We start from the raw sequence: 23,503 nt of genomic DNA, 5'->3' as shown, positions 1-23,503 counted from the left end.
ACCTCATCAAGGTGAAGGCCAACATCCATACGGACATCTCACGCATGTGTGGACGAACACCTGGGGCTCTGGCAGTGAGCAGTGACATTGTACAGGTGGAGACAGAATAGAATAGAATAGAATAGAATAGAATAGAATAGAATAGAATAGAATAGAATAGAATAGAATAGAATAGAATAGAATAGAATAGAATAGAATAGAATAGAATAGAATAGAAATGAATTGAATAGTGGCACTGTTCATCCGACTGTTTGTACTGTACTGTATTTTATTTTATTTTATTTGTATGAAATGTTCTATATAAATAAACTTGCCTTGCCTTGCCAATAGAATAGAATAGAATAGAATAGAATAGAATAGAATAGAATAGAATAGAATAGAATAGAATAGAATAGAATAGAATAGAATAGATCTTTATTGCCGTTGTCATTAAAACAACGAAAGACTGTTTAGCAGCTCACAATGATTGGCAAAAATATAAAAAGCATAAATATAAGACAGTGAGGTATACTTTGTGCAAAAAAACATTATAGTGCTGTAACAATAGGCTATGTGGTATCGACATATGCTATTTACTATAATTATGACAATATATGTAGAGATACATATCTATATGTAGGCCTATGTACTGTATGTATTTATATATATTTATATATTTGTGTGTGTGTGTTCTGTGTCAATATAACAACATGTCAATATAGTGCACATATGGAGTGTGTTGGTTGGGGAAGGTGTATTGTAGTTCGAGAGGCAGGTTTATTGCACCATAGTATTTGGAAGTGAAAGGAGGGACATTTTCATTTGACTGCCTGTGGGACAAACCTTTTGTAATCTGCTAGTTTTTGTTTTGATTAGCCTATATCTCTTTCCAGAGGGCATGGGGGAGAACAGGGGATGTCCAGGGTGAGTGGGATCCTTTATAATACAACTGGCTTTCTTTTGGAGTCGGCCAGTGTAAATGTTTCTGAGGTAACCAGAGATTGCTTTTGACATGAATCTTCAATAAGAAAAAAAGAGAGAGTACAAAACAAAAATGTGGGTGAAGGGGCGGGGGTGATGGTGGGAGGCTATTTCTAGATATGTAAATTGTCACTTAATGTTAGGCCACCTATTTAAATTTGTATAGGTTTACATTTATATAATATATCACCCCCGCCCCTACCCCTTCACCCACATTTTTGTTTTGTACTCTCTCTTTTTTTCTTATTGAAGATTCATGTCAAAAGCAATCTCTGGTGGCACTTAGAGGCTTTTGCATCTGAACTCTTCATATATATTTTTTTTTTCTTTAGATTTTAGATCATTTATAAAACAGTGATAGATAGCCTATTGAAATTCAATATACATGTAGAATTGATAATTGACTGAGACACAATAATAGGCCTATAGGGGTTTTCGAAATAGTAATTCTCCAAACAAAGCTATTTATAAATATTTCTGTCCTTGATTGAAACAACTTTTATTTGTTTTTGAAATATTTAGAACTGAAAGGTTGTGATTATTATAATAAAACAATTAAAAGTGTTCCAAATTATGCACAATGTTAACAGAAACATCTGCTGGAGGACAGTGCTATTTCTCAGAATACTCATGTGTAACAGGCATGGGCCAACAAGAGATATGAGGGCCAAAACAGTCCACATTACACAACCCACATGAGAATCATTTTAAAGGACATGGTGCGGAGTATGCAAATGGGAAACTGTAAGCTGTCAAAAAACCTTCAGCCCTCATCTGCAGATCTTGAATGTCTTATTTATAAATAAATAAATACATAAATAAATAATTTATTGTTTTATTATCTTTCCTTCTTTTGTTTATTACTGTCATTTGAGGTTTGTTTGAAATGCTGCTGTTAGTGTTTAGATCACCTATAAATTCATATTCGTTTAAATCAAAGTCACCTATAAATTCATATGGTCTTTCCAGACATTTTATATTAAAAGTGAGTTTTTGATAATTCCCCTATAGGCCTACATTCATATTCATTGTATATTTTATATAGGAATGTAATTACTCTCTTCTTTAGATTTATATTCATATATTCAATATTATATTCACAACAAAGTGATTTATAGCAGGGATCTTCATTTGGGGCTTCTTTTTTTTTTAAGGAAAGCATGCATTTAACATAAATATGTGTAAAAAAAATAGTTAATCTTTCATTGTTGCGGAACATCAGAGTGTAGGTTATTTAGTTAAAATCGTACAATCAATAATTATTATTTAAAAATAATATGTCATTATAAGTTTTAATAATATTATGCGTCTAATGTAGCAATGCTACATCTGACAGCTTTCATGTTTGACATAAAATCACGCGAACATGTAGCCACGCCTCTCTCCTGTGGTCGTCCAATCAGCGCGGGGCACAATCGCCAACTTGTTCCTGGAACGTCATCAGAATTCTGGTGACTGGAGATTACGTGGTGAAGTTAGTTAGCCACTAGCCAGTTGCTAGCCCCGACATAAACAGCACACAGATGTAACGACTGGAAAAAAAAATATTTGCGTTAAACGTGCACTTCCATCACAATAAACATCAGTTCTTTCAGAGTTTATGGAGGTGTTACGGTAGGTTCACGCTTGTATGTTTTGTTGGATTAGTAAGGAAGATGCACGAGCGCTAACATCTGCTAGCTCTGTTTACTATTTATCTCTTATTTCTCCGCTTTACGTTTTTTATTTGACAGTTTAAATTAGATGTTGTCATGCACTGTCAGCATGTGATGGATGAATTGTTTTGACATCAAGCTTACGTGTCATTATTAAACCTGACACTGGTTAGCTTACTACACTGTAGCATATCAAGCAAAGTCAACATTGAGTCTTTTTGCTCGTGTAGTCTATTCTAAAACATTGAACCGCAGTAGCAGAATTTGGTTTTATGAATTGATATTTGTATTTAACTCTACTGTATTGCCGATGTTTTGCTTGAAAACAATGCATCTGCTTTAAATAATTCTTAAGTCGAGTGTCAATATAAGTGAAGTACTATTTTGATATGCCACTACTAGAAAAACCGGTGTATCATCATAATACACAGGCACAGATGTACACTAGACAGTGTTGTATACTAAACAATTCACTCTTAGAATGCAGGTTTCAAGCACAGGAGACTCATTTTATTCAAGTATCTGCTGTTTAAAAGCCTTGTTTGATTGTATTAGTGTAGTGGATTTCTTCTGCTAATGTAATTGTAGTGTTGTGATTGTCTCCACAGAGTCAAGGCAGCAGAGAGTAACCCCAGAATGAGTTCTGCGTATGCCGGGGATATAACCCGTTCTGCGTTACGAACACCCTAAAGCGTCTCGAGAGAGAGTCATTCAAAACATTGCTTCACACACACGGCTATAGGCTACATCTACACTACTGAGATGTTTGCAAAGTTGAAGAAGAAGCTGGCAGAGGAAGGCGCCGCTGCCCCTCGTTCAGGCCGCATCCCTCGCTCCATGAGCAAAGAGTCCATCACTTCTGTGGGCGCAGATTCAGGGGATGACTTTGTGAGTAGATCCTTCTCTTTTTTTGCGATCTCATATCTTCATCATGCAATTATAAACCTTTGTGGTGTGTAGATCAATTAAGTTGCTTGGTCGGTTACAAAATTAAGAAAAAAATTATTATGAGATATTACTGCCTACAACCAAATTACTGCCAAACAATAATGTATTAAACTTTTATAATGTTGATACAATAATAATAATAGGTTTTAAAAAGTCTCTTATGCTCACTAAGGCTACATTTATTTGTTTATAAATACAGTAAAAGTAGTTGTATTGTGAAATATTATTACAATTTAAAATAACAATTTTCTATTTTAATATATTTGAAAATATGATTTATTCCTGTGATAGCAAAGCTGAGTTTTCCAGTCTTCAGTGTCACATTATCCCTCAGCAATTATTCTAATAAGCTGATTTCTTCTTATCAATGTTTTGCTTATTTTTATTTTGAAGACTATGATACTTTCTTTAGATACTTTTTTGATGAATAGAAAGTAAAAAATAACAGCATTTATTTGAAATAGAAATATTTTGTCTTTTATTGTCATTTTTGAAAAAAATGAATGCATCCTTGTTGAATGACAGTATTTATTTATAAAAAAAGTAAAACTTTAATTTGCAGTGTCTGTTACATATGTTACATGTACTTACCAAGTAATAACAGTAAATGATGCATAATTACATGCAACTAACCCTCAACCTAACCCTAATTCTACCCTAAACCTATAGTAAGTACATGTTGTTAATTAATATTACCCATTAGTTAATAATTATATACAGTAATATTTATATATTATAAATATAAATTATATAAATATTTTATAAATACTATATATAATTACATGGTAACAATGGCACCTTAAAATAAAGTGTAACCAAAAAATCTTACTGACCCAAAACTTACGAAGGGTATAATCTTGGCTTATTCTGATTTTGGATCAAATGGAAATAAATATGCAATAACCCTAATGCTACAGTATGTTTCTCTTAGGCTTGTCTGTATGGCGAAAAATATCCCCCCCCTAAAAAATATTAAATATATTATAATAAAATTGTTTTTAATTCTAAACCAAAACCATTTTCCAAGTGTACTTCCAAGTCTAGTAAAGTGCCAGCTGACACATTTTGATTGGTGGACAAAAGCAGAACTGCCCTAGCAAAACAGCATGATCGTTATTCCTGTTTCAAATAACTGGCTTATCCACAGCATCCATTCTAGAGATAGTCATATGACTGTGTTCCGGCTGTGTTTGCACACTGCTCTACATGAGGAACCTGCTAGTGTGCTTGTAAGGTTAGTACTAGAGGGCTGTGCTATGCTGCTTGGGAAACCAGTGGTGTTATAGAAAGTGCTAAATAATATCACATGCTTTGACAAACCAGTGTAACCTGACACTCTTGTCCTCTAGCAATTAATGGCAACACACTTAGGGTTAGGTTGTCTTTCGCCCTAAATAATTAAAGCTGCAGCCTTCAGGCTTGATGGAGAATGAGAGTCGAAATCAAAGCCACCCCTTATAGGTGTTTTATTGAGAGAAACTGATGGGTTTGGACCCAAAGGACCATGCAAATGTTTTAATTATTATAGTGAACACCTAAATGATTCTGCATGTGTGCTCAGTTTAAGGGTTTCTCCTTTTTCAATTATATAGTTCTTATCAAGGATGTGCAATTATATTGTTGTTTTTTTTCCCTCAGATAATAGTATTTTGTATTTTTCGAATTAATTGTCTAATTTGTATATTTAATTGTTCATGCTCATTCCCACTGCTAAATGTAATCTTTAGCAAATCTCAAAAAAAATAAAAAAATGTACTGTACTATATACAGTATATACAGTACAATGTTTAAAACTGTTTAAATGATATATATTTATCAGTGTTTAAAAATTATATATAAATATATACACATACATTTTTCTTGGTGCAACTGTTTTTAAAATTTTGTTTGTTGCTTACATTCACTTGCATTTTAAAAGTGTTGATATTATTTTTAGTGTGTTTTATTACATTTTACAAACAATATTATAAATATTTTAATATTAGACATTTATCAGTTATTGGCCATAGCATTTGAAATAATACTAAAACATACTATAAATATTATATAATCGGTAATCAGTATTAAATGGTAAAACCATAAATAATAAATAATACTAATCAGCATTAGTAAATGGGATGGTGTTATTAATCACATATATAAGTCCCTTAAAGGGGAGAGATTATAAATTATTTCGTTTTTTTTACTATGCTACATATGATATGATATACAGTAGTGAAAGGCTGATACAAATTCAATTAAACCACCAAATATGAGGAAATATTTTAAATTATTTGGCAAAAAAAAAAAGGCAAACTACAGCTACAAGTTTTATTTTCACAGTTTTACTTCTTTAATATTGATGCATTCCTAGTCTATTTCTATGGTGCTACTAGGATGATAAATGTCTCTTCATCTATATCTTTCGCTTTCAGGCGTCTGATGGCAGCAGCTCCAGAGATGACGCCTCTTCTCAGATTCAGCGCAGAAACGATCAGATACGAAAGCTGGAGGCCAAACTCTCAGGTATTGTCAACACAATACAGTGAAACTCACGTGAACACACATGAGAAAGAGATTGAAACGGGAAAAAATACAAAAGGCCATCGTAACAAAATCTAAGATGCAGGCTGTTATTTTTACACTCTTCTCACCTGTAACTCTTACGTGGTCTTATCTATTTCAGTCTGTATTCGGATACCTTTAAACCTTTTATACCTTTTGCCACAATGGAACTGTTTAAAGCACATAGCATTTGACAGATTTGCCAACCAATGAATCTCAATGAATGCAAATGACTGGAAAAATCAGCATGAATAATAGATACCTGGCTCTCACTATCAGCCTGCCATGGTATGCAGTTACACATAGCCTGATCTAGAAACTGCTTTAACCCTAAATGAGCTGTGCTAGATAAGATGATTGCATTATTGACCTGATCAGGGATGATGTATTAGTTTAAAGGTCAAAGGTCAGCAGTGAAAGGTAGCTGTCATTGCACAGCCTCACAGTCAGTTTGGTTTTCTCATCTCAGAAAATCATTCTGTTTTTCCCTCCATTTGTTTATCTTCTCAATCATGTTTATCCCTTTGTTTTCTCGTCCCTGTTTTTATCCCTCCTCCTCCCTCCCCTACCCGTGATCCTCCCCTCATCCTCCTCTGCCTCCCTCCGGTCGTGTGTTTGTGTGTGTGGGTAACCCATTCCCCAACCCTAGACTACGCTGAGCAGCTTCGGCTAATGCAGAAGACCAAGGAGAAGCTTGAGATTGCATTAGAGAAGTATCAGGATTGTACGTACCGTTCTTTTCCTCCCATTTTCACCTCTTCCTTCTTTTGGCTTTCTCTCCTCTACTCCTTTCCCATTTGTTTGTCCGATGCTTTTACACATACACAACATGCATTCTGGCTATACATTATCAACTTATAGACAAGTAAGGTTGGTTCTTGATCAGAAACCAAAGAAAAAAAGAAGACCGTTAAACGGTTTATTCACTTGTTTTATATCAATTGTTTTATCACAAACCTCTTGGTCTGGGTTTTATTAGAGTTAAACTCTATCAACAGCATTTGCAATCATGAACATTACCACAGAAAATTATTTCTACCCTAAGTTGTTTAACCTTTTTAAGCTATTCGGGGTCTTTTTGACCCCAAATGACATTTGCTGAAATAAATAAAAAAATATCTAAATGGCATGAGACTTGATGTGATGGTTGACACTTGCTAGCTCTACAAACAATACAATAAATTGGAATGATATCAGGTTGTATGTTAGTGTGAAAAAAATCTCAGAAATGATTCTCAAAAAAAACAATTTGCAAGGTTAATTAAGTGAATACTTATTTGGGTAGATAAACATCTGATGTAACTTTACAAAGATAAGGTCAGTAAGTGATTATATCACGCTAGTCATTAATAATAATAATAAAAACAAATTATTAAACTATAACAACAATATATTAATATAATACCATTTGTTACTGTAATCATGCAATTTTTTCTTTGTTTAAAAAAGCTGAGGGATTAGTCAATGATTCCTTTTGGTAAATTAATCAATAATATGCCGCAAATGCTGTTGGTGGAGCTTGACTTTAACCTGAAACCTCTTGCTTTGGGAGTTTTCAGTGCCTAGGAAATATGTGTCTTTCACGTCATCTGAGTTTTAAAGGTGAAACCTATAGAGAAAAGTCCTTTGCCACTTTTTATGACATGATTTTTTCAGCAAATTGTAGATCGTGCCTATAACAAGGTAATATAAGATGCTGTTTCACTCTGAAACGTCATGATCTGAAAGCACAGATCCCATTTATAGACCCAAATTAAGAGGATAAATGCACTGAATTGAACAAATTGAATAAAACAATTGAGTACAAATAAATGCATGTACTAACAATGTGTTTTACAGCTTTACTACCAAGGACGTCTGGAAATTAAGCAATGTTGTTGTTCTTTACATTTCATTTAATGAAAGTGTGTAGTTTTGTCTCTAATAACATTTAATGCAACACTAACAAAGGTAACAAAATTAATACATTATGTATTGATATGTAACACATTTATTTTACATATGTCTAACATCTGTGATAACACTTAACCACTGAGTTATAATGTTATGTCTGTTTAAAGCTGTATTTAGAGTCACAGGAATATTCCCGGGTTACTTACAAACATTTAGATTGCTGAATAACCAATTTATGTGCTTTAACAAAAATACGAGCTGCAAATTTCTGCTTTTAAACCCTACAGACCTCTTTTCTGCTAAGCTTCCATTATAAGTGTATTAACTGTAAAAATTGTCTTCTGAAACGGACTGTTCGCCACAGATGCGGCCCGTAGGCATTATGTTGAAAATGATCTGGATTATTTCTCTAAGAAGGATTTCGGAAAAATTTAAGCTTTTGACTTGTTTTTGTTTTCATCCAGCATCCATGCGCAAACTTCAGGACCAGAACGAAGCTTTTCAGTCTAACAGAGCCAAGATGGCAGAAGGAATGGCCTTAGCGTTAGAGAAGAAGGACCAGGAGTGGATGGAAAAGCTGGCTTCACTAGAGCAGGTTAAGATGCTTTGTGACATATTGGATAAAGTCGCTCTAATTAGTGTTTTGTAAGTCTAATATACTAATAATTCATAATTGCTTTGTCCTCTTTCTCTCAAACAGGAGAAGTTGTCACTGACCGCTCGGTTAGACGAGATGACAGAGCAGAGTTTAAGTCTGTTTCAGAAGAGAGATGATCTGGATGAACTGGAGGGCTTTCAGCAGCAGGAACTGGCTAAAGTCAAACATATGGTCAGCACAGTCAACCTTGTGTATTCTTTATTAGTTGTATATTGCAAAAAAGCATAGTTCGCAAAATGATACACATCACCTTCCTACATTTCTGCATTCAACAATCATTTGTATACTGATGCATTTCCAAGTTAAAGGAATATTTATTCTAACACCAAGCTGTGTCAGAAAACTCAATAGACAACAAGAACAAATTCGTTAGTGGGCATTTCTTCTGCAGCTGCTGAAGCGAGAGGAACAGCTGAGTCATCGGGAGAAAGAGCTCAGATTGAGAGGAGAGGAGCTGAACACAGCGAGACTGACCCTGAGCCAAACCCAAGACAAACTGTACGAGCTGGGAGAGGAATATGAGGAGATGTGCAGGATCAACTCACAGCTACAGGCTCAAAGGTGTGTGAGGAAGCACAGGAGAACTTGACTTCCAAATTGTGAGAATGTAAAATAAGGTTTGACTTCATTTTATCAAAGATCAATGCAAAAACAACCAAATAATCCGTTTGTTATCGGATTGACGGCTCAAATGGACAGAAAAGCCTTCATGTAAACACTTTAATCGATCCGATTGAGCTCGATACGAATGAAATTTCTATCGGATTGAAAGGGGTGGTTTATTCCTTTTCTAATCCGATCGAGAGGACATGTAAACACTTGATCGGATTGAAAACCGAAACTGAAAGGACTGCACATGTGCAATGACGTTAGGGCCTGGCGATATGGCCAAAAAAATCATATATCTGTATTTTTTGGTTAAATGGCGATATACAATATATATCTCAGTACTTTCTACGTTTTTCTATTTGGATAAAGAAAATCTGTATTTATAAAAAAAAAATGTTATTTCACATCCTGCCTAATGATATCCTACAAACAATGTTGATATTGAAGGATATGGAAACAAATAATGAATGTAATGTAGGCTATGCAATATATTATGTGCAAAAAGGTGGTTAAAATCACATTACATTCTAACATTGTAACATTACAATCTAAAAACAAAAATAATGCTTTTGTTCTGAAATTGACTAAAGGCTAAACTAAAAAATGAAAATAAAAACAAAAGCACAAACTAATTATATTAGCCTGTTTTTGATTACCCCATTATAAATGGTCACTTTCATAAAATACTTGTACGTTTACAATTCCACATATGGCACATTTATTGTCTCCAACAACAAATATTTGAGCATTTTTCCTGCTTGATAAATATAAACAGCACGGCACAACGCTTCATATGTCATTGTCTCCAAATTACGACCAGAAATGGATAAATATAAAATCTGTTGTTTAAAACAAATAAAGAACCGATGTATGAGAATGGTTATTATGCACAAACAGCGGGAAACTCTATCTATTCGTGCAGTGTGCACATGTCAAAAAATCTACGCACATCAACCCAATCACACGTTTAGCATTCATGTAAACACTTCATTCAGATTCATCAATCGGAATGAATTCAGTCCGATTGAAACAAAAGTTGTGCATGTAAACATAGCCAATGTTCTTCAGACTTAAGTGTGCAAAACCACACATTTGCATAAGCTGGGCAACAAAATGGAACAGAATGTGGCAGTCTCAACAAAAATATAATTTTAAAGATTTTAAATCTAGGTCATCTAGCTCAATCACCCTGATTCATTCCTATTTCAAGATATTTGGAACAGGATGAAATGTTTCAAAGAGTGTTGAAATATTCATTAAACAAATAACCACTTTCAAGGCTTCCTTCTGAAAAAGCGATTGCAGTCAGATTACTCTGTACATCTGTGGAGTTTGCTTATTTATTTCAGTTTTTCTATTTTGTCTCTCTCAGGGATGAGTTGTTGAGTGAGAGAGCGGAGGCTGAGAGGAGGGTTGTGGATCTGGAGAGGAGAGAGCAGGAGTTACAGCAGCTCATCGAGCAGGTCTCGCAGGATTTCCAGAAGGTGGGCACTTGACAACTTTCAGCTCTTCATCAACACAGATGACACTCAGAAGCCAAGAAGGTTACTTTTGGGAGCATATAGTCACCACTCCCATATAAGTGTTTTCATTTCTTTCACTTTTATTTATGCATTATATTTATGCATTTATAACAGTGTTATAACATTGCTTATGGTGTGCTTAAAATCGCATTGCTTATGGTGTTCACCCAAAAAATTTAATTACCCCATGTACTCACCCTCGAGCCATCCCAGGTGTATATGAATTTCTTCTTTCAGCCAAACACAATCAGAGTTATATTAAAAAAGTTTTTGAACTCCATCCATCCATCATAAAAGTAATCCATATGGCTCCAGGGGGTTAATAAAGGCCTTCTGAAGCGAAGCGATGCGTTAAGAGAAATATCCATATTTATAACTCTATAAACTATAATCACTGGCTTCCGGTAACGGCCGTACCCGAGTCTAGTTCTGGCAGAAGAGTGACCTTTGACTTGACGCAACTCAGGTTCTTTTCACTCCCATTATAAAGCTTGGAAGAGCCAGGATATATCACTCCACTTGTGTTTTACTAAAAGAAGAAAGTCATACACACCTAGAATTGCTTGTGGGTGAGTAAATCATGGGATCATTTTCATTTTTGGATGTACTAATTTAACCCTTTAATAAATTTGTATTTTTTTATTATTATTAAAACCAATTACTGAATTATCTACAATATTTGCATTTTTTATTTTTTTTATTTCTTCTATTGCTTGTGTTTGGTCTTTATTTTATTGCTGACAGTTTATATCTCTTGTATAATTTTTTTTTTTATATAAATATCAAGCAGTAATTGCATCGTGACAAATCTTGACTAATATTTAAAAAAAACTGATAATTTATTACATTTATAAAAAAACAACTCTAAAATAATCTGTTGTAGAAATATTTAAACCCTTGCTTTCACTTGCATAAATTGTTCCTAACGTAACCATAAACTCACTGTTTAAAGAAACTGGAATATGTTTTAAATTTTCCTTGAATGGTATAATAATAATCATTGCCACATTCTATTGTTTCTTTTGCTCTCCAGGCACAAAGCAATGCAAATGTACTAGAGAATTCAATGGAGCACCTCCAGTCTGAACACAATAAGCTAAAGCTACAGCATGAGCAGCACAAGAACAAGGTCTGATTGACTCAACAAAGAATTCCTTGATACTAATAATGTAAAGTATTTACTCGCATTTGCACGTGAAAATTACTGTCTGAGAATGTGATAAATTGTTCAGACTCACATGTGAGTGGCATCCGATCAAAACCTGTAGGTTATAATATTACATCAGAATAAACTATAAATGCAAATTACATTTGTCTGCTTTCCATCCCGATCCATTTTATATCCAATTTGTTTTTTAGACAGAGTGTCAAAGTAAAGATAGTTTAAACAATGCATCTTGACACCCTTGGGCTTTATTCCCTTTCATTGCACTGCATATAGCTGTTTTTGGACCCAAAAATATGCCCTGTTCCTAAGCCCTGATGCCAAGTTATATATATATAGTGTGTGTGAATGGATTGACCTATTTGCAACTCTCTATTTCTTTGTCACTTTGGTATAACTCTTCATACCATACTGTGATTGGTCAGGTTGCAGTGACAGAAGAGGAGCGAGAGCGTCTATTGGCTGATCTGCAGGAGAAGGCCGCCTCCTTAGAGAGAAGACTAGAAGCAAACTACTCTCAGGATGAACACTTACAGGAACTGCTGAAAGAGGTCAGAGGACACGTGTTTATACATGCCTCTCATCTTACTGCAGTTTCAGTCATCTAATATCCGCATTTTTTGTTTGTTTGTTTAGAAGTCTGCATTAGAGCAGAGGTTAGAGGAGGCCAGAGGTCAGTTACTGGAGACGAGAACAAATCACACCACAGCAGTCAGTTCACTGGAGGCCCAGGTAACACAGCATCTAACCTCATCAATGCTCTACATTATTACATGTCATTTTTAAAATTGATTTTCAGGCCGGGAAAAGTAATTTAAATAAGTACAATCTTTACAAAAATAAAATAGCCTGTTAATGTGTTTCCTTAACCCTTTCGCACGTACGATCACACCGGTGTGATCAGTCTAGGCTGGTCCCTGGAGCGTACGATCACACCGGTGTGATTAGAACGGTCAGTGCATCACGTGATCAACTGCTAAATTCAAATGTGCTTTCGCGCGTTGGCTGGCGCTGAGCCAGAGACAGGTGCGCTCAGAGCTGTCATACATCACAACTTTTCAGTGTTTTCAACCACATAATGTTTATTTTAGGTTTCAGACATATAAGTACTTAAAAAACAATACATTTAGAGTTTGTAAAATACACACTGATGTCAAAGGAAGAGGCAATAATAATCCTTTCCATTAAAATGAGTTTTATTCATATCAGATACACATTGTGTAAGTAACTTTAAAGTTTACTCTATTCTTCTCCCAGTTCACCTGCCACTTACTTTTATGTATTTCGGGAGAAGTGGATGAATTCACGTGTTGTAAATCCAACAGATCCGATTCTCTGAACTGCGTCTGCGGCACAAACTAAGATGGCGGCGCCCATCGCGCATACAGCTCAACTAACGCGATCGTTATAAAGGTGTTTAAACAACAAAACACTTCCACTTGCATATATTTGACAATCGGAATATCAGATATTTCATGCCATATCAAACAAATTTGTGAATATTTTGAATAAAAAAGGAAAAATTACATAAAAGCAGATCATCATTCATTCAGCTCTGTTGTTGCTGCGGTGTGTCACGTGACAAGCAATGACGCGTCACCATGGAAACCATAAAGTGACGCATTCTAAATAACGGTCGCCTTGAAAAACTCACGCTGGGGGGTCAGCCAGAATATTTTAAACTTACGTGTGAAAGGGTTAAAGGTGCTCTAAGCGATGTCATACGTTTTTTAGGCCGAATTTGTTTTTGTCACATACAGCAAACATCTCCTCACTATCCGCTAGCTGCCTGTCCCCTGAACACACTGTAAAAAAAACACGGTCTCTGTAGACAGCCCAGGCGCCACAAACGGCAAGAAAAACAAACTGGCCCAGCCTGGACCACGAAACATAACAAACAGTGTTCCAGCCAATAACCGACAAGAATGATTTGGGGGTGGGGGTTGGGGGGTTAGTGCACGTGCACATGAAGGGGGGTGTGGAGGAGAGAGAAGCATGAAGAGGAAAGTTAGCTGGAGGAGAGATGTCCTAGACAACGACAACGACTAACGTTAGAATTATATTCTCTTGAATTTTGATATGGCCGACACGCGACCAAAGAGACAACGTTTCGATGAACAAATAACTGTAAGAAGGAAGTACGGAAGGGAGGGGGAGGGGGAGGGGACGGGATGAGGAGGAGGGAGGGTCGAGCTAGCCTTAGTTTTGTTTGACAATACTTCGAACGTCAACAAGAAGTGACGTCACCCAACATCGCTTAGAGCACCTTTAAATGTTGCTTTTGGTTCAGTAAACATCTTTACTTTGTATTCGTTATTGTACTATATTAATGACACTTTATACACCACCATTTAAAATGTTTTTGATAGAAGCATTAATTTGATCAAAAAGTAAAAAAAGTAAGATTTGAAATATTATTGCAATTTATTGTAACTGTTTTCTATTTGAATATATTTTCAAATGTAATTGATTCCTGTGATTTCAAAGCTGAATTTTCAGCATCATTACTCCAGTCTTCAGTGTCACATGATCCTTCAGAAATCATTATAATATGTTGCTCAAGAAATGATTGTTATCACTGTTGAAAACAGCTGGGCTGCTTAATATTTTTGTGGAAACCGTGAAACATTTTTCCCCCCAGGATTCTTAGATCAATCGAAACTTCAAAAGAAAAGCATTTATTTGAAATCTTTATAACATTATAAATGTCTTTACTTTCACTTTTGATCAATTTAATGTGTATTATTAATGTAAAGTATTAATGTTGTTCAAAAAAAAGTCTTACTAACACCAAAACTTTTTAACGGTAATGTAGAATGTATTTAAAGTATCCAAATACAGAATTTAATTATTATTCAAATCATATTTTATTGTTGATTGAATCAAATTGAATTTGCAAAAACCATTTTGAATGGAGTCAAACATCTATGGTTTGTGAATCAAACCGATTCACTGTACTGTACTGTTCAGTGCTTAGTGCTGCCATACTGTATTGTTTCATACAGCTATTAGTGAGAGAATTCCTCTTTCTCATTTGTTTCCAGATCTCTCGACAGAAAGCCAGCATCACAGATCTGCAGACTCTGGTCAAGCACAAAGACGATTCATCCAGGGCTTACAAAGAGAGGACAGACGCACAGGTGAGAGCACTGCGATTCTCCATTTAACCCACACATCACATGACCGTGGCTGATTGATCTGAATGATGTGAATGTGTTCTGTCAGATCTCAGAACTGGAGCAGAGGCTGGCTGACTGCGCTGAGAAGATGAAGAGTCTGCAACAGCAACTTGAAGACAGTGAAACGCACACAGGAAAACTGGTACATTATGTCAAGTCAAGTTTATTTGTATAGCGCTTTTCACAATACAGATTGTATCAAAGCAGCTTCACAGTATTAAATTAAAATAATACAACAAAGTTTGTTTCAAGAGGAATTTATTGATTGATAAAATTTAATTAAATATCCCCAAAATATCCCCAACTGAGCAAGCCAAAGGCAACAGTGGCAAGCAACCGAAAAACTCCATCAGGTGACCTAATGGAGAAAAAAAAAACCTTGGGAGAACCCAGGCTCAGTCGGGGGCCAGTTCTCCTCTGGCATTTATGAGCTAGAGGCCGGATTGTAGTTTGAACTGTAGGATTATATGAATGCCTGGCTGAAGAGATGCGACTTTAATCTAGTTTTAAATTGGGAGAGCGAGTCTGAGCAACGAACAGTATCAGGAAGACTATTCCAGAGTTTTGGAGCCAAATGTGAAAATGCTCTCCCTCCTTTGGTGGTTCTGGATATCCTAGGTATGACCAAAAGCCTTGAATTTAGTGATCTTAAAGAGCGCGATGGATTATAGGGTGATAGAAGATCCGTTAAATAGACTGGAGCTAAGCCGTTTAGGGCTTTATAAGTCAGTAGCAATACCTTGTAATTAATACGGAACTTTATAGGTAACCAATGCAGTGATGATAAAATTGGTGTTATATGATCATATTTTCTTGATCTCGTAAGAACTCTAGCGGCGGCATTTTGGACTAACTGTAGCTTGTTTATTGAGGATGCAGGACAACCAGCTAATAAAGCATTACAGTAATCCAGTCTCGAGGTCATGAATGCATGAACTAACTTTTCTGCATCAGAAACTGATAGCATATTACGTAGCTTAGCAATGTTTCTAAGGTGGAAAAAGGCTGTTTTTGTAACATATGAAATATGATTTTCAAAAGACAGGTTGCAATCGAGTGTAACACCCAGGTCTTTTTCTGTAGAGGATAAAGTAACAGGACATCCTATGATGTTAAAGTTATGTCAATCAAAGTCTCACCAAACGTCCCAATAGCCTGTTTAGTGCTGTCCATCGGTTTGTTACGACTACCAACTGTTTTTGCTGAAATGTCGCCCTCTTCTGTCAGAAATCTGTCATACATACTGGGACGGCAGCATTAGATGAGGAAATTATGTTATGGTGTTTAGGGTTATTAAAAAAATGGGCTTGTTAGGCAGCTCAGTCTTACAAGTCAGCTTTGTTGTGAATCCCTTAGAGTTTTGACCTTTGACCTTTGGTCCCATAGCAGGTGGAGTGGTCGGAGGAGAGAGAGCGACTACAACAGCAGGTCTCGACACAGAGACAGAGAGGCTTGGAGAAAACAGCCAAGCTGGAGGAGGAACTTCTTGCACTACAGAGAGAGAGAGAAACCGAGGTCAACAAGCATCAGGACAACCTGGTGTGTAACACATCACTCGTGTTTCTTTGACTATCATGAACTTAACATGGGGACATTATTAAAGGTTTGTCTGATGTGATGTTTGTGTCTTTCTCTCAAGCGGTTGCTGGAGGAGGAAAAGGCCTCACTGTTGAAGAGCAAAGCTGAGATTGACAGCACTGTAGAGAGACTGACAGCTGAACTCGAGCAGTCTAGAGTGAGAATCATCTGCATCTGCACACACAGATTCACTATGTAACACTACCATGCAAATGTTTGGGTCGATAAGATTTTGAAAGAAGTCTCTTTATTTGATCAAAAATGAATTACCATTTAAAATAACTGTTTTCTACGTTAATGTATTTTAAAATGTAATTTATTCCTTTGTTGTCAAAGCAGAATTTTCAGCATCATTACTCCAGTCTTCAGTGTCACATGATTATTATTAATGTTGAAAAACAGCCGTGCGGCATAATAGTTTTTGCAAACCATGATAATATTTCCCCCAGGATTATTTAATGAATAGGAAGTTCAAAAGAACAGCATTTATTTGAAATAGAAATGCGAAATGTGTAAATACTGTCACTTTTGATCAATTTAATGCATCTTTGCTGAATAAAAGTATTAATTTCTTTAAAAAAAAAAAAAAAAATCTTACTGCCCCCATACTTTTGAAAGGTAGTGCAAGTTAAAACCGAAGGACAGTACAGCTGATAATATAAAGCAGTCCATCATAATCCCTACTGGTTGACCATCCAGTCAGTCATACCGCCCAGTCCTACTGTGCATGTTTCCAGAGGTATTTTGTGAGCTTGAGTCGTGTTGCTGAGCAGTATAGCATTTGTGTGACATGTTTCTGTTTGTGTCACAGGCGGATTTGAGCAGCAGACAGACGGTCAGCGTTGAAATTGCCAAAGCTCTGGAGGAAATCAGAAAACAGAGGGAAGAACTCCAACAGCAGGTTCATTCACTGGCATATTCAAATATGCATAATTGTTTTCACTCATAAAGTCATGCACCTGTTTTAATAAATTTATTGGTCGTCTTTTATAGGTCAGCAAAATGACAGAGTCTCTTGAGAAGGCGGAACAGGAAGTGAGTCGTCTTTCTCAGGATTTAGGGGCAAAGGAGGAAGAACTAAACGCATTGAAGGAAGGTGAGGGACCAGATGTGTTTTGGCAGCAGGAAAGAGACTGGTTCAACCCCTCCATATTTAGCTGTTTATTTTAATAAAATAAAATAAATGGTTTTGGTTACACATTTTAATGTTTTAAATATTTAAATATGTTTTGTTAATTTATTGTTTTTTATTATTATTACTATATATATATATATATATATATATATATACTGATTTTGAAACTAAATTTCTGATAATGATACTAAGATTCTCAAACCTTAAAAGCACAAAACACCTTCAGTTAACTTCTTGACCAAAAGTAAGGTTGTTCAGTGAGTCAGATGTTAATTTAGTAACTGCTTTGACTTATTTAATGGGTTGGTTCTTTGAGAATTTTGTTTAAATGATTTAAACTGGTAATTAGTGTGAGCAATTTATTAAAAGAGCCATCTTCAGAACGTTTATGTGCTTTATAATGGTCTGTTTCTGTTTCTTATTGTGTGTGTCAGAGCTGAAGGCAGCCCGTAGCAGTCTGTCTTCTCTGCAGGCTGAGTGTGAGTCTCGTCGTTTGGAGGTTGAGGAGAGAGAACGAGAACACACCTCTCAGCTGACATCACTGCAGCAGGAAGTCCTCACACACACACAGCAACTCTCTTCTTACAAGTCCCAGGTCAGTGTGTGCTTTTACCCACCCGAGCTGCTTGCTGTTAGATACATTGTCTTCAAAATATAATGTTTTTGTATTGACATATCTCTTTGTGTGTGGCAGGTTTCTGATCTGGAGGGTGAGGTGTTGAGATTAACAGCACAGTCACATGCAGACGAGTGTGATGGTGAGCAGAACGGGACGATTACTGCAAGTGATCTTGACCAGTTACAAACGGTCAATAAAGACCTCGAGCAACAAATGGCTGAAAAAAACAAGGTGAGAGCAAAGAAATGAATCAGTATAAGTTCTAAGAAGAGCAGAGATTGTAAAGTGCCCCTATTATGCTTTTTGGATATTAGCGTTCATGTTGTGAGTAAACTAGCTGTTTAAGGTCAAAAGTCTACATCTACAACTACATCTACCTTGACCCTTAAACACTGTAGCTGAGGCCTGAAAGAGTTTTGTTCGTGTTGTTCGTCTGTTTTATGCGCTACGAAAGCAAATGAACTTTGCATGCATTTCCAAAGGATGAGGACTCAGTCTTGAATTTATATGGTAAAACCTACGCCATTGTTACTGTTCGTATCACTGTGTATTCAAGAGCTGAGGAAGCCTTCGGAGCTAACATTCAGATATGGTAATTTTACAACAATAAATTATTTAAATGAATTACATCAGTTATTTGGAGAATGTTTTAAGTGGTTTAAAATGCACTTGTCTTGAAAGACAAAATAAAAAAATTCCCTATTTGTTTCCTTAATTAATATGTCTAGTTTTATTGTGCACCAATCATTCATACATATTACTGTAAAAAAAAAATATACTTCTATATGTAAAAACAGTTTTAATAAAATTTTCATTACAAATGTAATACGTTTCTCCACATTTGAACCAACTTTGCTGAAATATAAAAATTATATTCACCGATAATATTACCCTATTTTAATTATAATTTGGGTTAAGGGGTAAGGGAAGGGTCAAAGGTATTATTAAATATGCAATTACAGAAATAAATTACAGCTGTAATTACATGCAGGTATTTTTTTAATTTAAGTACAATGTACAAACATGAATACAATCATTTGTATCAAATGATTAATTTAAATGTAAGTACATAGTAGTTAAAGACACTTAATATAAAGTGGGACCAAACAATATACTATATATATACATGATACTACTATATATATATATATATATATATATATATGATAATGTTTTTTAATTTTTTTGTCAGACAATAAAGCAGTTACAGCAGAGGCTTGCGGAACTGAAGAGGACGCTACAGAAAGAGCTGGTTCGTGTGTTTATTCAGATACATTTGTCAGTGTACTGTATGAAACAGTCCATGTCAGCAAACATTTCCTCACGTGTTTATGCAACAGAAACTGAAACCAGATCCTGACTCTGAGATGAGGGAGAGACTCCAGGAGAGATCGGCCGATAAGATGCTCACAGAGACACAGATGCCCACCACAGCTCCAACCCTAGCTCCAGGACTCCCTCAAACCCCAGGCCTGCCGCCCATCACCTCCAACACCACAGTCACCAACAGTTCAGACCTCACCGACACAAGAGAGATCAACTTTGAGTACCTCAAACACGTGGTTCTGAAGTTCATGTCATCCAGAGAGGCAGAGGTGAGGGCTTGATCGCTTTCCGACCTGTTCAGATTACTTAAAAAAACAATGTACACTACCTTTCTAAAGTTTGGGGTCAATATATATATATATATATATATAGCATTAATTTGATCAAAAGTGACAGTAAAGATATTCTATTTCACTTAAATGCGCAAAAATTATAATAACAGTGATAATAATAAGAAATGTTTCTTGAGCACAGAGGGGCTGTTCACACAGAATGTGTTTTTCCATTCCATATATGATGCATTTAAATGCATTTAAAAATACAGCACTCAAGTTAAAAGAAGTTCAACTTTTAAAAAGCCCGTTTCTAAAAGATCATGTGACACTGAAGACTGGAGTAATGGCTGGTGAAAATGTAGCTTTGCCATCAAATAAATAAATAAAAATATATTAAAAACATTTAAATTGTAATAATATTTCACTATATTACAGTTTTTACTGTATTTTTAATCAAATGAATGGAGCCTTGGTGAGCATAAGAGCCATCTTTCAAAACATTAACAATTCTTACTGACCCCAAACTTTTTTAGTGTACATCCAATCATCTTTTGTTGTCCTATAAATGTTTTTTCGGTACATTATTTACCATAATAATCCTCTTAATACAATCCGGTTAGTATGTGCATCAGTGATTTTTAAACTAGCGTACATTTAAGTGATGCTTGAATGAATGAGATGTTACCTCTCTCTCTCTGTTCAGGCTTTCCAGCTCATCAGAGCTGTTTCAGTACTTCTGCACTTCACAAAAGATGAAGAGGACATGCTCAAACAGACACTGGAGTACAAGGTGTGTAAGAGAAACAAGTCTAAGTATGATGGAGGACGACATGTAGAAAGTCAGATTGCTTTCTTTTCAACCCTTGTCACACCCGGCAGCGTTCTCCTACGGACGCTTGAGCTAACTAGGCCACTCTGCTAAGGCAGATAACAAGGTGGGTCAGGATATCTGGCTCACCGCACCGAATCAAACCATTAGCTCTCAGAGACACGGTCAGGAATAGCACCACAGACTGGTATTTATAGCTCAACCCAGCTGGAAATCACTGTGCTACATTACACGCGATGCCCGTTTGAACACTGTGGTACACTGGTACTCTGTGGTGTGTGTGTATATGCTTTCCTTTAGCTTAGTGGTTCTCAACGGGGGCATTCAGAGAACAACGGGGAGCGTTGGAAGCAAGATTTTTTTAAAGGGGGGTGTTCATGGGACCTGGATAATGGATAGGGGGCGCTGGCCCACAAAAGGTTGAGAACCTCTGCTGTTGCTCAAACAGTAGTAGAGCGTTGGCGCTTGCAACGGGAAGGTCGTGGTGTTTGATTCCCAGGGAAAGCAAGAACTGTTAAGAATGTAAATGTGTAACTTGAAATGCAATGCAAGTTATTTTGGATAAAAGCGTTGTTGTTTTTTTTAATACAGAAGTTTGACTTTTATTTGAAACGGTTCGATGTCACATGTCATCAGTTTTTTTTTTTTTTTTTATGATCAGAAAAGCAGAATATTATCAGGGATGTATTATTCACCTCCACTTCTGTACTCAAAATGTTTACAAAATGTTTTTGTGAAAGACATTTTTCAGCTTTATTTAAAATTAAATTTGTTATATTGTTTATTTAAAATACTGTGACCTCTTTCAGTTTTTTTTTATATCAATATTGGATGGATGGATATAATTTTTTTTTTTATAAATGTATAACATTCCATAGCAGTGCATTCCTAATCACTTTCTGAAATGTCCTGTTCTCTGACAAAATGAGGTGGCCAGATTTCTGAATAGTGTGTTTGAAGGATAGAAGCACTATCAGCAAATTTAAGTCTGTTTTGTGTGTGTTTCAGATGTCGTGGTTTGGTTCCAAGCCCACACCCAGAGGAATCATACGGCCTTCCATCTCAGGAACCTCAAGTTTGAGCTGAGAGACAAAAACATCTCTGAGACAAAGTGAAAGAGGGAACGGTGACTGATCTCGGTAGGAAACTACTGACGTCCGAAGGGAACCATTGCAGACTCTGCAGTTTCAATCTCTGCCTCAGCAGTTCCTATGTAGCTCATGCCCTTTAAAGAATGGGACACAAAAACAAATCTGTCCATTTTACACTCAAAATATTGCAGGGACTAAAAACAAATGCTTTATGAACATCATCTTTCTGTGACCTGGGGAGTTTCATCTTTTAAGTAATGGTTAAAGACATCATCCGTCTCAACTCATGTACTCTGTAGTTTCATCCGCTTTCAAAAAACTACCACTGCTGTTTCCAACAGCCTTCAACTGAGGAAGATCTTTCAACACAAGAAGGAATATTTTTTTCATTTACTTTTTTGTATCACCAGTCTGAGCTTGAACTGGTTCAATCAAATCCTCTACTCCATTTCACTGGTACTCATGAAGACAATAATATGGCCTTTTTTCTCTTCAATACTGGACATCAGTGAAAATCAGGAACGGGATGTTATAAGATATAATGTTGTGATTTTGAATATGTGGAAGCATCTTACTTTAATCTGCCTTGTTCATGTCTAAATTACAATTACGTACATTCCATACAAGTATTTATATATGAATACCTGTATATAAGTGATAAGAGGATTTATAAATTAGTGGATACTTAAGTTATGTTTTTTGTACATCATATACATGGCATTAGTCACAATACTGTTCATGAGTGTGTATGTGTATGAGATTCTTCACTGTGGGCTTGAAACTGTAATATAGAGGCATATATGCACAGACTGAGGAAACAAGCATGCATGCCTTATACAACTGAATGCTTTGATTGTACTTTGGTTTTGAGTGTATATTGAAGCATTTGAGTACACTTAAAGCCTTAATGTTCAAGGCTAAAATACTGTCAACTGCATTTATATTTCTCTGAGAATAAGTCAATAGAAGCATCTTTTCATTTTACCTGTGAAAACAAAGTCGTTTTCGGTCAGAACCGGTGTTTTGCTGTCAGAACGATGTAATTTTTGTGTGTTTTAACACTTTAAGGAGCATCAGCAGTAAGGTAAACCACTCTAAATGACAGACTCTTCTGGTAATAATAGCTGAATTCAACATTGGATATATCTGCGGGATGCTTAACGTGTGTTTGCTGTTTTTAGAAAAAGAAACCCAAAGAATTTCTGTTTTATGTAAAGCTTGAATCAGCCGATTCAAAAAACTTGCTGTGCCGTAAATGAAGGTTCTCTGAAATCCCATTGGAAAATGCAGATAAAATGCCCTGTGTGTGAACAGTTAGGAATGAGATTGGAAGATCCATAATGCACTTTTCTACAACTTTATTCATGTTTGTTTTGATGTTATGATACTGTAGCTATCACGACAGTATCCATTGCCTCTGCTTTCAGCAAAATATCACTACATCCTTAATTTGGTTTGACTTCATGGTATGTCAGGAATATCAAAACTTGATAAAAATTGAAATCTTTCTCAGTGA

The 23,503-nt window shown here is 35.8% G+C and overlaps 1 protein-coding gene across 2 annotated transcripts; it reads left to right on the top strand.

Moving 5' to 3' along the window:
* Positions 1 to 2,407: 2,407 nt before the first annotated feature.
* golga1 (golgin A1) lies at positions 2,408 to 23,503 on the top strand. Of its 2 annotated transcripts, XM_082188088.1 has the most exons (23): positions 2,408 to 2,574; positions 3,224 to 3,503; positions 5,978 to 6,068; positions 6,757 to 6,831; positions 8,465 to 8,595; positions 8,701 to 8,829; positions 9,050 to 9,219; positions 10,640 to 10,751; positions 11,824 to 11,919; positions 12,381 to 12,506; positions 12,592 to 12,687; positions 15,000 to 15,095; positions 15,181 to 15,276; positions 16,521 to 16,673; positions 16,774 to 16,869; positions 17,524 to 17,613; positions 17,706 to 17,808; positions 18,282 to 18,442; positions 18,542 to 18,697; positions 19,659 to 19,718; positions 19,807 to 20,061; positions 20,771 to 20,857; positions 21,905 to 23,503. In XM_082188088.1, the coding sequence occupies exons 2-23, from the start codon at positions 3,378 to 3,380 to the stop codon at positions 21,980 to 21,982; spliced, it is 2,583 nt and encodes an 860-aa protein (XP_082044214.1). In that variant the 5' UTR covers positions 2,408 to 2,574; positions 3,224 to 3,377; the 3' UTR covers positions 21,983 to 23,503. The 2 variants fall into 2 exon arrangements, with proteins under 2 accessions (XP_082044214.1, XP_082044215.1); XM_082188089.1 differs by lacking the exon at positions 6,757 to 6,831.

Source organism: Leuciscus leuciscus (genome assembly GCF_965113295.1).
Source record: "Leuciscus leuciscus genome assembly, chromosome: 13".
Lineage (NCBI taxonomy): Eukaryota > Metazoa > Chordata > Actinopteri > Cypriniformes > Leuciscidae > Leuciscus > Leuciscus leuciscus.
The sequence above is the reverse complement of the archived record's forward strand: the minus strand, read 5'-3'. Positions and strand labels throughout refer to the sequence as shown.

Excerpts from the sequence above, each read along its gene's own strand:
- golga1 (XM_082188088.1), top strand. The coding sequence starts at position 3,378 with ATGTTTGCAAAGTTGAAGAAGAAGCTGGCAGAGGAAGGCGCCGCTGCC. Across the intron at positions 3,504-5,977 it reads CAGATTCAGGGGATGACTTT|GCGTCTGATGGCAGCAGCTC; the intron begins GTGAGTAGATCC and ends TTTCGCTTTCAG. Across the intron at positions 17,614-17,705 it reads GGGAAGAACTCCAACAGCAG|GTCAGCAAAATGACAGAGTC; the intron begins GTTCATTCACTG and ends CGTCTTTTATAG.